The following is a 13,682-nucleotide window of genomic DNA, read 5'->3' as shown; positions in this document are numbered from 1 at the left end:
ACTATTTAAGATAAAGACAAAAACAACGTTCCAAACTCAGTTCAAAGATAGAGAACCACACCATCTGAGACCCAATAAATTCCAGACCCAAACTCGGGCAAAGCAACCCACTTAAGCCGCAAAACTCCAGCTGAAGAATAGGGTCTTTAGATGAAGGCAGAAGATTGGGAGAGCTAAGATGTTACCAACATCCCTAGACAGGGCATTCTGTCATCTGTGGGGAGTCAACAGCATGTGGTGCAGGACCCCCCGAATGATCTTGTAGGGTGGATCTATGTCAATGTGTGCCTGTCTGTCTCTGGTACCTCTCTGTATGTCTGTCTCTCATCCCTACCTACCTACCTATCTCTCTGTCTGCCTTCCTGTCTGTCTCTGTCTGTGGCTTCACCTGTAAACAGCATTGTAAACTGCTTAGGAGATCATGGTGAGCAACTCGATTTGATCTCTTAAGAGAGACCCACACAACTTGTGCTGCTGCCAAGCCAAACAGACCCACCAGCCATGTCCAATGGCTGTCAGGAGCTGGGCAGCCCCTCCCCTTCGTACTACTTGCCTGCAGCTGCAAAAACAATGGGGCAGGATCCTGTGTGGAAATTCTGCAGATGTGGTGAAAAAACACTGTTTGTGATATTGGGCAGCAAATTTGGCTTCCTGATCTCTCTCTCTCTCTCTCTCTCTCTCTCTCTCTCTCTCTCTCTCAAATTCCTGATCCTGACTTAAAGAGGTACTTAAAAGTCTGTGGGCTGTGCTTTTCAAAATCTTGGAAGCCAGCATGAGGGATTGAGTGAGATTTCCAGAGGTTAGGAGTACGATTCCAGCACCATGGAAGCACTTTTCTCCTCTTAGGAACAGATGGGCTATATTCAGCACAGAGGATCACAGTGTGTGTGGGCCTTGGATAAAGACATCCTTTGATAGTCAAAGTTCTAACAATGTGGTCGCAGCCTCTTAAAGAAAGGTACTCTCCAAGACCAGACCTCGAGTCCTGCTTCGTAAGCCGTGTTCTCTTGACAGCTCATTGTGTGGTATCTTTCCCAAGTTGCTACCTTCCTTTGCTAGAATGGTTTCTTTTTCTTTCTTTTTCCAGTCATCTCTTGTGGAGACCTGCCCATACCACCCAATGGAAACAGGATCGGGACCTTAACCATTTACGGCGCTACTGCCATCTTCTCCTGCAATACTGGTTACACCTTGGTGGGCTCACGTGTGCGGGAGTGTATGGCAAACGGACTCTGGAGCGGGCTCGAAGTGAAGTGCCTAGGTGGGTATTTGGGGAATATTTTCTAGAGCCCCTTTGAACTGCTTAAGCTACAGGTAATTTGCAGCTCTGATTAACAGTCCGGTTCAATGCACCACTTAGATCTTGTTTCTGCAGCCCATATTTTAGGGCTTTTGGAACTCAGGCTGCAAACCTTAATCAAATCAGTAGATTGACCAAGGAGAACTGATTAATCTTTAGGGGCTAGTTTTAATGGGTTGAGGTTTGTGAGTTAAGGGCACACTTTCTTGCTTTCATTTCCACCCATATTTTAGAGACTGAAAAGAAAATACTAAGCACGTCCTTTGCTTCAAACAGTGAGGTAGCTTTTGTTTCTGAAATTGTGAGTTATCTCAGAATTCCATATCTCAAGCAGCAGGGGAAAGCCCTTGAAAGATGTTAATATATAGGCTTAGAACCATAAGGAATTCCTTACAGTTTTTCCTTATGGGTGGTTCCCACACACACACACCCGCCTCCTGATTCTGCATCATGTAGGGATGCCTATACATCTTCACCTTGATTTTCTTTTCAGATTTTTGAGGGTATCTGGTTTTAGGGGACCAGATACCCTCAACCAAATAGAGGGGATACAACCAAATATCAACCAATATCTGATACAACCAAATAGAGGGGAGCAGGGGGGAAGGCGGGAACCTACCTACCTTCCCCCAGATTTATTTATTTATTTATTTATTTATTTATTTATTTATTTACATTTTATATCCCGCTCTTCCTCCAAGGAGCCCAGAGTGGTGTACTACATACTTACTTGGAGGGAGCATCTTTCCCATTTGCCTCTGTCGATCAAGTACCCAGATGACCAGTGCGGCAGTGATCAGCAGATCTGGGATCAGGAGGAGGAAGTCCTCCATTATCCCAGAATGCATTGCACAGGGAACAGAGCTGCAGCCCACACCAATGCATTAGGGCTCCTTCTCCTGGCCTCAGATTCACAGCACTCTATGATCACTGGCCCCAGGAGTTGCCAAAGCCACCACAAGGGCCCACGTGACCGAAAACAGAGGACGGACAGTGGACGTTTCTGTCTTACCTTGATTAAGAGCTGGGTAGAAAAGCTGGGTAGCCTAGCTTGACAATTGCTGGGGAATATCGGGTTCCAAAGCTTCAGACGAGCTTCTGTACCCAGTTATGTACCAGTTATGTACCCAGGTCCTGCACAGAAAATGCTGGTCGTGTAAATTATCCATTACATTGGTAAGCCTCTTCCATAAGACTTACCAATGTGCACCCACACATATGCACATGTATTCCATCACATCATTTCTGTGTCGAACTGGAAGGCAGGCAGAGGAGACTGTCAGGGAGAACCTCCTACTAAGCAGCAACAGGGCCGGAGACATCCGTTTCTCCCTGGTATCTTCTTGGGCACATCTTGCTGCTACATTCTGTCTTAGTTCTGCAAGGATGAGCACTTGTCCCCGTTCAGACAATGTTGTTTTCTCTTGGGACATTTGGGGAGAGATCAGGAGCAAGGCTTGGGTGTGAAACTCGTGTGATTCTTACCTGCCCAATTCCTCATGTGAGCAACTGAACGATGAGATTCTGTTTATATTTGATTGCACACTTTTTCCTGACCGGAAATGGCAGATAAAACACACTAGAAAAGGTCTACAGGGCCAGCAAGCCCCCATGTTCCAGTAAATGAGAATAAAGGTTATTCCATAAGCCAATAAAGAGTCTTCAAGTTCAGTTTACATGTCTCTTCTGCTAGAGTGGAAAAGCAAGTATGGCGCATATGAGGACAAGGCCTACTCTCAGAGATTTTCACACGAGCAGCCCTACCCACGCTTGTGTGGGAAGAGACATGTACACTGAACTGGAAGACCTGTCTCCTGCCTTCCCCCACACCTGCTGCCCTCTCCCTCCCAGCAAAAGGCTGTGTGAATGACCTTTCAGTTTCTAATTGGTAAATATTTTCTAATAGAGCCCTTGAGGTTTCTGCGCCACCCCCTTCAAAAACACTGAAAACTGATTCTAAAAGGCTTACTGCCCACTCATTCCTCTGCATGCCACATTTCCACAGGAGCTCAGATGCAACCCTGGATGCAGAAGTCAGCTTCCTGAGACTCTCTGCTTTTATTTTAAAAATCAAGCAAGTTTCTAGCCCTTATGCTTGAATGTATGCTTGAAAGTGTATGGATGGGACTAGGAAGTGGGCCCTGGGACAAGAAGATTCCCCCACCTTCTCCTTCAGAGAGGCAAGAGGGAAGAGCAAGCTGTTGCTCAGCTGGTAGCCCCCTCCCTCAAAGACCCAGGGACATTTCTCCTGCTTGTTTAGAGCTGTGCCCCTGGATGAGACCTGCTGCATTCTCAGACACTGGAGGGGGAAGGACCATGTGAGGTTTCAAACACTTGGAGGGCATGGCTTCAGTGCCCTGCATATCTCCCTTACCCTATGACTAGCAAATGCAAAATAGCAAAAAAAAAAAAAAAAGGGGGGGGGGAGAAAGAATAAGAATTTAAAAAAATAGATATGGGAAGACAAATCATATTATTTTTCTAAATTTAAATGCATAATTTAAACTGCAAAATTTAAATTATAGTAGCAGTTGCAAAATTGCAGTTTTCCTTGGTGGCCTACCTGGATGCAGTTTTATTAATTTTATTTCTTTCAGGCAGATTTAGCCCCAACCTTGGGCTCTGAGGTAGACATTAGAGAGACTGTGATTTAGGGTAGCCAATAACCCCAGCCTTAGGCTCTTAGGACCATGTTCTGCTTTGAGGTCACCACCACTAGCACTGCCTGATGAGTTTTTCTGGTCTTGGTCTCTGTCCAGCGGGCCATTGCGGTGAGCCAAGCCCCATCGTCAACGGGCAAATAAATGGCGAGAACTACAGCTACAGGGGCAGTGTCGTCTACCAGTGCAACCCCGGCTTCCGGCTCATTGGGATGTCTGTACGGATCTGTCAGCAGGACCACCACTGGTCTGGAAAGACTCCTGTCTGTGTGCGTAAGTATGTTGCTGTCTTTATTAAACAGTTGCATGTTTTAGTACAGGGCTAAGAGGCAGGTTCTATAGATATGAAGAAGCATTTAATTTTGAAGATTTTGCAGTTCAACAGGATCTACACACTTAGTACTGCCTTTGTCCCTTAGATTCATCTTTACAAAATAGTAGCACATCTGCAATACATACAAACTGTACAAAATCCTCATCAGTGTACCAGAAGTATTCTGCTTTGGTTTTCTGGTGTGGAAGATCTGGGGTGGGGGAGAGGGGCCAGGTACTTAGATATCTGGAAGTCAACTCACCTGTCTATGAGCAACATCCTTAACTAGTAATAAATCTAGATAATGCAAAGGATTCTGCATCCCATTGGAGAAGTACGATAAAAAGGATGCAAACACAAGTTCTAGAGAAAAGTTCTTGCTCCTTTCTCTTTGGGTGATTTTATGTAGAAATCTACAAACTAGACATCAGCTCTCCAGATGTTTCCATGTCATTGTGGAATTCAGCATCTGCATTTGCTGAGCACTGCAATCCACTCAGAGCGTTGGCATTGAATTTTGAAGATTCCCTGCTTCTAGTGCTCCTTAAAGAGCAACCTGTAGCCTAAATCTGGAGATAGCAGGAAGTGGGAAAATTGGCCGCTGGTTTTGTCACACTTCTTAAAGTTGCAATTGTTGTTTGTGGGTGGTATTTAGCATCATAAACTAGTCTGAAATATCCAAGCCCTGCACTTTCCCCTTAAATGTGTTTCTTAAGGAGAAAACATTCTGTTCAGAATGACAATGAAGACGAGGTTAACATTCTGCTCAGGCAGAGCGAAAGAGGGACTGTGAGTGTCATGACCTAGGAATGGATTTGGGTATTGCGGGAGATTTAGGAGGTCCCACAAAGTGAATTTGTGGTAAACTGTGACAGAAGCAGAGGAGAAAATGGAGACATGGCAATGGAATCAGTCACTGTAAGAGTGTGGGCGTCGTCTGTACTTGGACAGGTTAGCCTGTGGTTGTACGTGATGATGATTTGCTCCTGGCTTGATTGCTCAGTGGTTCAGCCCAACGCCAGGAGTGGTAACTTCTTTCTTTCCCACTGCAGCCATTACTTGTGGTCATCCAGGCAACCCGGTGAACGGCCTGACACAGGGCAACCAGTTCAACTTGAATGACGTGGCCAAGTTTGTATGCAGTACTGGGTACCACCTGGAGGGGACGTCCCAATCCCAGTGCCTGGCCAACGGCCAGTGGAGTAATGCCTTGCCCACCTGCCGCAGTAAGTCCTTTGTGTCCTCCTTGGCGTTATCTCCGTGCCCAAGACCTGGGTGGTTCAGAGGCTTTTGCCAAGTGCTGGTCCCAAATCAGCAGACCGAAGCTGACACCTGTGTCCACACTTCAGTCATATTCAGTTATTCGCTGCAGCAGAAGGCAGCAAGTTTGGGAGGAGAGCAGAAGCCGGCAGGAGAGATGCTTTCTCATTAATCAAGGCACCTCAGCTTCAGTGCAGTGCGGAAGACAGTGGGGGAGCGGGGGAAGCGAAGACCCTCCTTTTCAGTCACAGATTTGCTGGCGATAAGGGGAAAACAAGCTCAGCAAATAGAAAATGAATGCCAAGCATTTCATTAAAAAATGATTATGCGCTGGCAGAAATAGCAAGTAGCTCAGGGATTGAAGGAACTCTCTCCTGGCCTCCCAGCAGGGCCAGGCCTGAGGTCTTGTTTATTGCAAAAGTCCTACAGAGGTGCACAGTTGAGTTTCACGTCATCCCTGGTGAGCAGTGATTTGGGCATGTAGTGAATCAACAGCACAGTGGCTCGCGAATGCTCCTCATGTAATTAACCCCCGCCCCCGTCCTGCCTTACTTGGAGTAGCAGGGCTCAGTGGCAGCCTCCTGTCGATATCTGTGGCCCCAGACCCACCCCACCCCACTGCACTCACGACTTTCAGGAACACTTTTATTTCACCAGGGCTGTGCTGACATCAAGGAGACAGGGGCTATTAATTTTTGAATGTGTTGCTGATTGGTTTGTAAAATTTGGTTTCATAGATCTATCGAAATTTGAGTGGTTGTTGGGGGTGGAGATGTTGTAAGCTCTTTGCTGGTTATTGGCCGAAAGAAACAAGGGAGAAGCATTTCATACAAATATGTTAGATAAAATCAATAAATTTTCGACAGGACATGTAAACTGGGCCCACGTAGAAGGTAGCTAATTATTTGGCCAGCTGTCTCGCCCCCAGAACCAACCAAGTTGCTGCTCTTCAACCCTCCAGGGCTTCCTAGCTCTCTCTCTTTTTTAAGCATTATATTTTAGCATCTTATTTCATAAGTTCACTTCTCAAATTCCCTCCCTTCTGCGCCCCCCCCCAATCTCTGGCACACCTTCCCCTGGTCCTCCCATGACAGCCTCCTCCTGTGTTCCTGAGAAATACGTCTCCTGCGCATCATAGCATCTCCTCTGTCTTGGTTGCAGACGAGGTAGGGCCCCAATCCTGAAACAATCTGGATGTTCATTATATCCTCCACTTATTCTTCAGCTTCAGCGGGGCCCGCCTCCCTGGTAATTGGCAGTTTGTAATTATTGCCAAGAGTTTATTAAAAAGGAAACTACATTCTTGACAAGTATGATGTACGAATCCGGCCATCTTGCCTCTCATTTTAGTGCAGAAGCAAAGCAAAACTCCTTTGTCCCTGGTTACACCGTCTGTTTTTCTTTTTTATTTGTTTCTTTAATTTGCTTGCAGTTGTAAACTGTACTGACCCCGGGCACCTGGAAAACAGCGTTCGACAAGTGCAGCTGAACGGGCCTCACAGATACAGCTTTGGAACGACAGTCTCTTATCAGTGCAACCACGGATATTACTTATTGGGCACCCAGGTCCTTACCTGTCAGGGGGATGGCACTTGGGACCGGCCCCTCCCAGTGTGTCATTGTAAGTTATCCCGTTTCCTGTAGAGGCACAGTGCCCTCGTGGTCTTATCTTGTTGCAAACATTCTCATTAGTCCTCTTGATCGGCTATTTCTGTAGGGCCATCCATAGACAGAGCGAGAGGAGAGGGATGGCCAGTCGTTTTCCAGCTGGCCAATTAAAATCTAGACGAGGGAGCTCTTGAGCTTTGCTAGCCCAGCTGCATTTGAGGAAGCTCACATTCTGTGCTGAGAACGAAATCCCCAAAGCAAGCTGGAAGCCGTCTGCTGCTCCCACTTTCTTCACGGGAATGCCCCTATGATCAGTGCAGTGTGCGTTTCTCTTTCATTTAGGGTCAGGGCTAACGAGAAATGCAGTGTGATGGGAGGAAGACAGCTAGGAGAGTTATAAGCCAAGGGGTCCATTGGGATGGCCCATCCCCTAGACGCTTGGAATCACAGCAGGGAGAGCATGCATGCACACATCTTCCTCCACCGTCTGCTCATTGGCATTCCACCACATCATTGTGTGAAGGGAGAAGGAGTTCATTTCAACCACCCCTCACTATGCAGTGTTAATCATGTGATGGTTCAGACAAACCACCCCTAATGCAGTTATGCTGTGGAATGGCAATGCTGCAGGTGGAGGGAGATATGCGTGCACATGTTCCTCCCCCATGCGATGCCAAGGGACTGGTGGGTGCATCATAAGAACTGGCCCAAAGAGTACCACAAATGTACAGGCTGGCAAACACTGCACTCATTGGATCCTATGTGTTTTCATAGATCCAAACGCATGGATCCTATGTGTTTTCAAACTGTTCTCTATGAGGACTAGAAAACCATTTTTTAATTGATTAATTAAAACAAAAACTCCCAGGAATCCAAATTCTGTACCAGATACTAAACTGCATGCACAACCCAACATAACATTTATTAACTTGTATGTCTCCTTTCTTAACCATTTGCTCAAATAAATGTAGTTAAGGCAAGGATCCTGTAACTATGTTGGAAAAGCTTCACTTTGGTATTCATTTGACTTGAATCAGGGTGAAAAGTTGCTTTTGTTCTTAGATTCTTAAATGCCCAGTTCTAATTAGTAAACCTTTCTTAAACCGAAGTTGGCATTATAGGATCTTTGCCTTGACTGAGTATAGTTGAGTAAATTGATAAGAAAGGAGACACACAAGTTAATAATGGTAATTTTTAACAGTACTTATGTTTACAGCAAACTGTAATATGACAATAATTCAGAATACACACACACACACACACACACTTTTCCTTGCTTTGTATATCCAAAGCCAGCTCTGGGCAACTTAGACAACTTATTTTGGCAGAGGTCTGCTGCTCTTTTTCCTGTAGTTCCTCTCCTAGGATCTGACTCCATGGTGATTTGACCTTAGCCAGCCATTTTGCTGCTTCCAAAAAGGGAAGGAGCACCTAGCAGTTATAGTTCCACGAGACTAGCTATGCTTTACACTATGTTTTACAAGAATGAGAAGTAGACCTTTGTGAGCCAGCCTTGGTTGATGCTTTTGAAGCACCCCTGGAGATAGAAAGAAAGCTGGATGGGAAGCAGAACCTACTGACTGCATTTCTCCACTCATTTCTTATTTCTGCTTTGCTTTCTACTTAACAACTGACTTTGCTTGGGAGTTGGGAGAGGGAAGAGCAGAGGAGATTAGCTGCTAAGCAGAGAAATGAGGAAAGAGCCAAGCAGACAGAGGCTCCTGCTTCTCTTTCTGACTGCCTTAATCATCTCCAGCTTTCTCTGCCTATTTCCATGGGAGCTTCAGGACTCTCCACCCTCAGAGTCCAGTGTAGCCTGGCTCCAAGTACACTGTAGCCCGGCTCCAAGTACACTGTAGCCTGGCTCCAAGGTAAGGAATGCAGTAATGCTTCCCAATCCTCTTTCCTTGCCTGCTGGGACTAAGCTGCAATCAATCCTCAGAAGCAGCAGTAGTGGTGGTGAAGGAAAGATAAGAGCTGAGAAGCTCTCCCCACCCCCAGTTCATATATCCAGCATCCCACCTCCAGGAAGGGTTCATACATCCATATGTTCTGTTCAGGTATGAAACCCATAAATGGTGGACCAGTGGGAAGGGTTTTGGGCAGTATTCCCTCTAACAGGGATTCCCAGATGTTTTTGACTTCAACTCCTATAATCCCTGACCGAAGGCATTGTAACTAGGGATGCTGGGAGATGTAGGGAACAACATCTGGGAACATCTGTGGTTGGGGGACATTCCAGTCTAGATTCTGCCTTCTTTTAGGCAGCAGGATACTACCAGGACAAACACCGGCTGCACCAATTAATTGCCAATTAATATGAAAAACTGGCATCCAGACAGATGGAACTGCCCAAGGGAATCAAAACAGCTCCTGTATAGATCCTTTATATTGGATTAAGTTGAGCTGTTCCAAAATCTCACCCTTTTCCGGGGATTTTTTTTCTTTCGTTTTCTTTTATTCCTTCCTTTCTACCCTCACACTGAGCAGTTGAATGATATAAACACCGTTTTTGTTCGGCACCTCTTTTGTTTCCCCCCGGTTACCAGCATGCCGCCTTGCCACAATCTACAAACCATGGGAAATTGACAAGTGAATCCCACAGTGCTACACTTAGGGATGATAAGAGAAGAACTGGCCAAGCCAAGTTAAAGGGTTTACGTTTCTGAAACGTAAAGCAGGCCACACATTTTGCCTTAAGCAAAATAACAAGGCTGATTTAAAGGTTCCTGCTTGAGCAAAACCATAACGGGAATTTCAAGATAAGTTTTACAAGTTGCAAAAATTCTGGAAAATAATTTCGGGGGGGGCATTCTTATCCCTACTGGGACCCACAGAATGCATAGATGCAGATTGTTGGCCAAACTGTTGTAGATGTCATCTCCTGCAATAGATGTCATCTTGGGACCCTGGGGTTGGGGAAGAACCACACCACTAGGCAATGTTTAGAGAGCCTGAAACTAGAGTTGCCATCCACTTTTGCCTAAAGCAAAAGTTTCAAGGTGAATTTGAAGGTTCTTACTTGTCCAAAACATCCATGGAATGTTGAGAAAAGCAAGAAAGAGTGTCAATACAACTAGAAGGACTTCTCAGGTTGCTTTATGCGGGTTTGGCAACAGGGTGAGAGGAGGACCAGGATGGAAATCTCCTTTTCCTCCACCACCAGCCCCTTAATAAATATAAAAATCACCTCACAGCGTAGGACTTGGCAATAAGCATTTTAAAAAATGACAGCAATTTAAACAGACAAAGGAAGAAGAATTGCACATCAAAAGGAAATGTAGACAGGGACACAACATAGATGTGTTCATGTGCCAGTGACAGAAGTCTCAAAGTCTGGAGATTATTTTGGTAGCTTGACTGCTCAGGCACAATATGGATATGTAAGGAGTCCATCTTCCCAGACTGAACTGAAAGAGGACCCCCTGCTAGTGGCCAGGATGGGGCACAGGGGCAGCATAGGAACTGTTGTAAATCCACTAGGAAGAAGAGCAAAGGTTCAGGCCAGGAAGAATTCCTGTGTCTGCTGGTTGGCCTCAACAGAACCAGTTTATGGAAGAAGCAGGTATCCAAAGGCTTATCTAAAAGATCCAGGAATATTAAGAATCTTTGTGGGGAAGGGTTACCAAGAGACATTATTGCTAAGTTCCAGCAATTGGGTGGGGGGCGGGCAACAGAAACCCACTTTATTAGGATAGATGAATTATGTATTCATGACATATGGCCCATTGGAAATTGTTAATCCTTAAAAGTGCCAGCACTGCTGCTGTATTTTAGCTTAGGGACCATTCCTGGAGGATCGGTTATTGAATTATTTGCCACAGCGTGAGTTCTTAAGCGTTCACTCTCAAAGCCTCTCTTTGGAAATCTTGGCTTGGTCCTACTCTCAGCTTAGTGCCAGGAGCCTTAAAATGAAAATAAAAAAGCCTAAATATGCAAGCACAGTTGTTCAGTCCCCCCTCCCACCCGCTTTTTGTTATTAAGGAGTACATTTAGCATATTCCATCCAAATGTCACCAGCATTTTTAGAACTCATCATCGAGGAGAGAGGGAGCAGTGGGGTAAAGACAGACAGACCTTGGTGGCAAAGATCCTCTTCCACATTAAGAACCCTCCAACCCACAGGAGCGGGTTGTCCTAACGGGCTGTGGGGGGCGGCAAAGGAGGCACAGCCACCTTTCCTTCCCAGAGCTCCATTCGCTCCTCTGTCTCCCACTCAGCTGTGCCGCCTGCAGGCTGGCCATTCATCAGGTAGAGCTGCATGGTCAACTGCACAGCTCTGCCTGACGAATGGCCAGCCTGCAGGCATCACGGGGCAGGAGAGAGAAGAGCAAGTGAAGCTCCAGGAAAGAGGGGCAGCTGTGCCTCCTTGGCCCCCACTCCCTGGCTAGTTTGGATGAGCCGCTCCTGTCATAGCAGATATAATGATCATGGGAGAAGCTGGATCCTTGAGAAGCTCTCTCTCTCCTCCAGGTGCCAGGACGAAACCGTGAAAGACGGTATTTGCAAGCCATTCTAGATGAGGCATCACCCGTGCAAGGGCCGGACTACATGTGGCATTATGCACATGAGGAGGGCTGGTGGTCTTTGGGTTGCTTTAGGGGTCCCTCTGGATCAAAACCCTGGTAGGGGGCTTTGACCCCCAACTATTGGGACACCCCCACTATTGTTCTGATGGAGATTGTGGCCAGACTGCTATTTAATGGGGGAGGGTTAGCCCCCACTAGGGGGTAGGGGTTTTTACTGCAGAACAAAAAATCTCCTTTCTTTGGGGTCAGTTAGCCCAGTTAGTGGACCCCCAGACTCCCTGCCCCACAAAGGAAGGAGTGTTTTTGTTCTGCAGTCAAAACTCCTGGCCCTCTCCACAGTCCCGATGCATGGGGGTCCACTCTGGTGGCTGTTCACTCAGTTAAAATGGTGATCGAAGTTGCCATCCAACAAGATCTGGAAACCTAAGTTTGGGAACCCCTGCCCTGAGGGATCCCACCATGGGTCCCATGGATTCCCCTCTCAGAGAGACACCATGACCATGAACCATTTCTGGTCACTAGGTCTGAACTGCTGGTACTCCAAAATGGGACTGAAAGTCCCCCCCCCCCCCAAAAAAAAAAAAAAAGATCTAGGCATTCCCTGGAGCCTCTCTGGCTTTTCATGGATATATGTCTCTGCTAACTGAGAGGCACCTTTTAAATATCGATTAATGATTAATGTTGTAAACTGCCTAGAGATTTTGGTAGTAGGTGGTATACAAATACGTCAAATAAATAAGTAATAAAGTGGCTGTTCTCTTATGTTTAGCAGTAGGGGAGTATCTGGCCCTATCCAACCCCAACATAGCAACTTTCTGGTGGCTGTTGCTGGTGTCTCCCTTGGGTTTCTTTTTTAATTGTGAGCCCCTTTATGACAGGGAACCATCTTCAGGCCCTCTTTGGGCACACAGTTTGGGAACCAGCCCGGGGAACTACACAAAGAGGCACCTTTGAAAGTGATGACTCTCTTATGTTTAGCAGAGGGAGAGCAACGGTCCCTACTCATTCACACTATAACATCCTTCCAGCGGCTGTTATGTTTCTTTATGGACCCTCTGGGGACAGGTAAAGGAAAAGTGCCCTCGAATCGGTGTCGACTCCTGGCGCCCTGTGGTTGCCTTCGGTAGAATACAGGAGGGGTTTATTACCATTGCCATTTCCCACATAGTATGAGATGATGCCTTTCAGCACCTTCCTATCTTGGTGCTGCCTGATATGTATTCCCCATAGTCTGGGAAACATACCAGTGGGGATTTGAACCAGCAAACTCTAGCTTGCTAGTCAAGTCATTTCCCTGCTGCACCATTAGGGAACCATCTTATTTCTTTTTCTGTGTCAATCATGTTGAGAACCTTTTGTTGAAAATCAGTATATAAATGCTTGTTGATAATAAATAAATAAATAAATAAATAAAAACTAGAGTAAGAAATGGTCCCAAAGCTATTCTTGGTGGGTGGGGTGAGAGTCAGGCTGATGCTGCCAGCACTGGTAGCAGTCAGAGGCCTTTCTGTTCTCCTTCTGGATGTTTGTGCCGGGAAGCTAACACTAGACTTACAAGCATTTTGTCACCTTTGTTTCAGTGGTCTCCTGCGGTCACCCCGGGTCACCACCCTATGCCCAGATTTCAGGGGACATCTATACCGTTGGCTCGGTGGTGCGTTACAGCTGCCTGGAGGGGAGGAGCTTGATTGGCAACTCTACCCGCATGTGTCAGCTCGACGGGCGCTGGAGCGGCTCCCTCCCTCACTGCTCAGGTGGGGCTCGGTGGTGGCACCGTTGGGGTTGATGCTAATGGTCTCTCTGTCTTTCTCAAATAGAACCACAAGGGGGACAGCACCAGCAACTTATTCCCACATTTCCATTCATAGAATTAAGCAGGCTGCAGACCAACAAGCCGCATACTGGCAGGGGGGAAATGTGAGGGTTAGTGGCACCTCCCCCCCTCCAATAAAAAATGGTGTGGAAGCACAGAAGGGGCAAAGTGTATTTCTGAGTGGGTGAGCTATGTCCCA

The 13,682-nt window shown here is 46.4% G+C and overlaps 1 protein-coding gene across 8 annotated transcripts in view; it reads left to right on the top strand.

Moving 5' to 3' along the window:
- CSMD2 (CUB and Sushi multiple domains 2) overlaps positions 1–13,682 on the top strand; it is a 684,208-nt gene that overhangs the window by 614,173 nt on the left and 56,353 nt on the right. For 7 of the 8 annotated variants that reach the window (XM_053267555.1, XM_053267553.1, XM_053267552.1 and 4 more), the window contains 5 exons: positions 1,088–1,261; positions 4,060–4,233; positions 5,326–5,499; positions 6,966–7,154; positions 13,251–13,424. In XM_053267555.1, the coding sequence (XP_053123530.1) occupies positions 1,088–1,261; positions 4,060–4,233; positions 5,326–5,499; positions 6,966–7,154; positions 13,251–13,424 (885 nt within the window). The remainder of the gene's footprint in view (positions 1–1,087; positions 1,262–4,059; positions 4,234–5,325; positions 5,500–6,965; positions 7,155–13,250; positions 13,425–13,682) is intronic. The other variant, XM_053267554.1, reaches the window with a different exon arrangement.

The sequence above is a fragment of the Hemicordylus capensis genome, chromosome 7, assembly GCF_027244095.1.
Source record: "Hemicordylus capensis ecotype Gifberg chromosome 7, rHemCap1.1.pri, whole genome shotgun sequence".
Classification (NCBI taxonomy): Eukaryota; Metazoa; Chordata; class Lepidosauria; order Squamata; family Cordylidae; genus Hemicordylus; species Hemicordylus capensis.
Note: the sequence above shows the minus strand (reverse complement) of the source record. Positions and strands in the feature narration are given on the sequence as shown.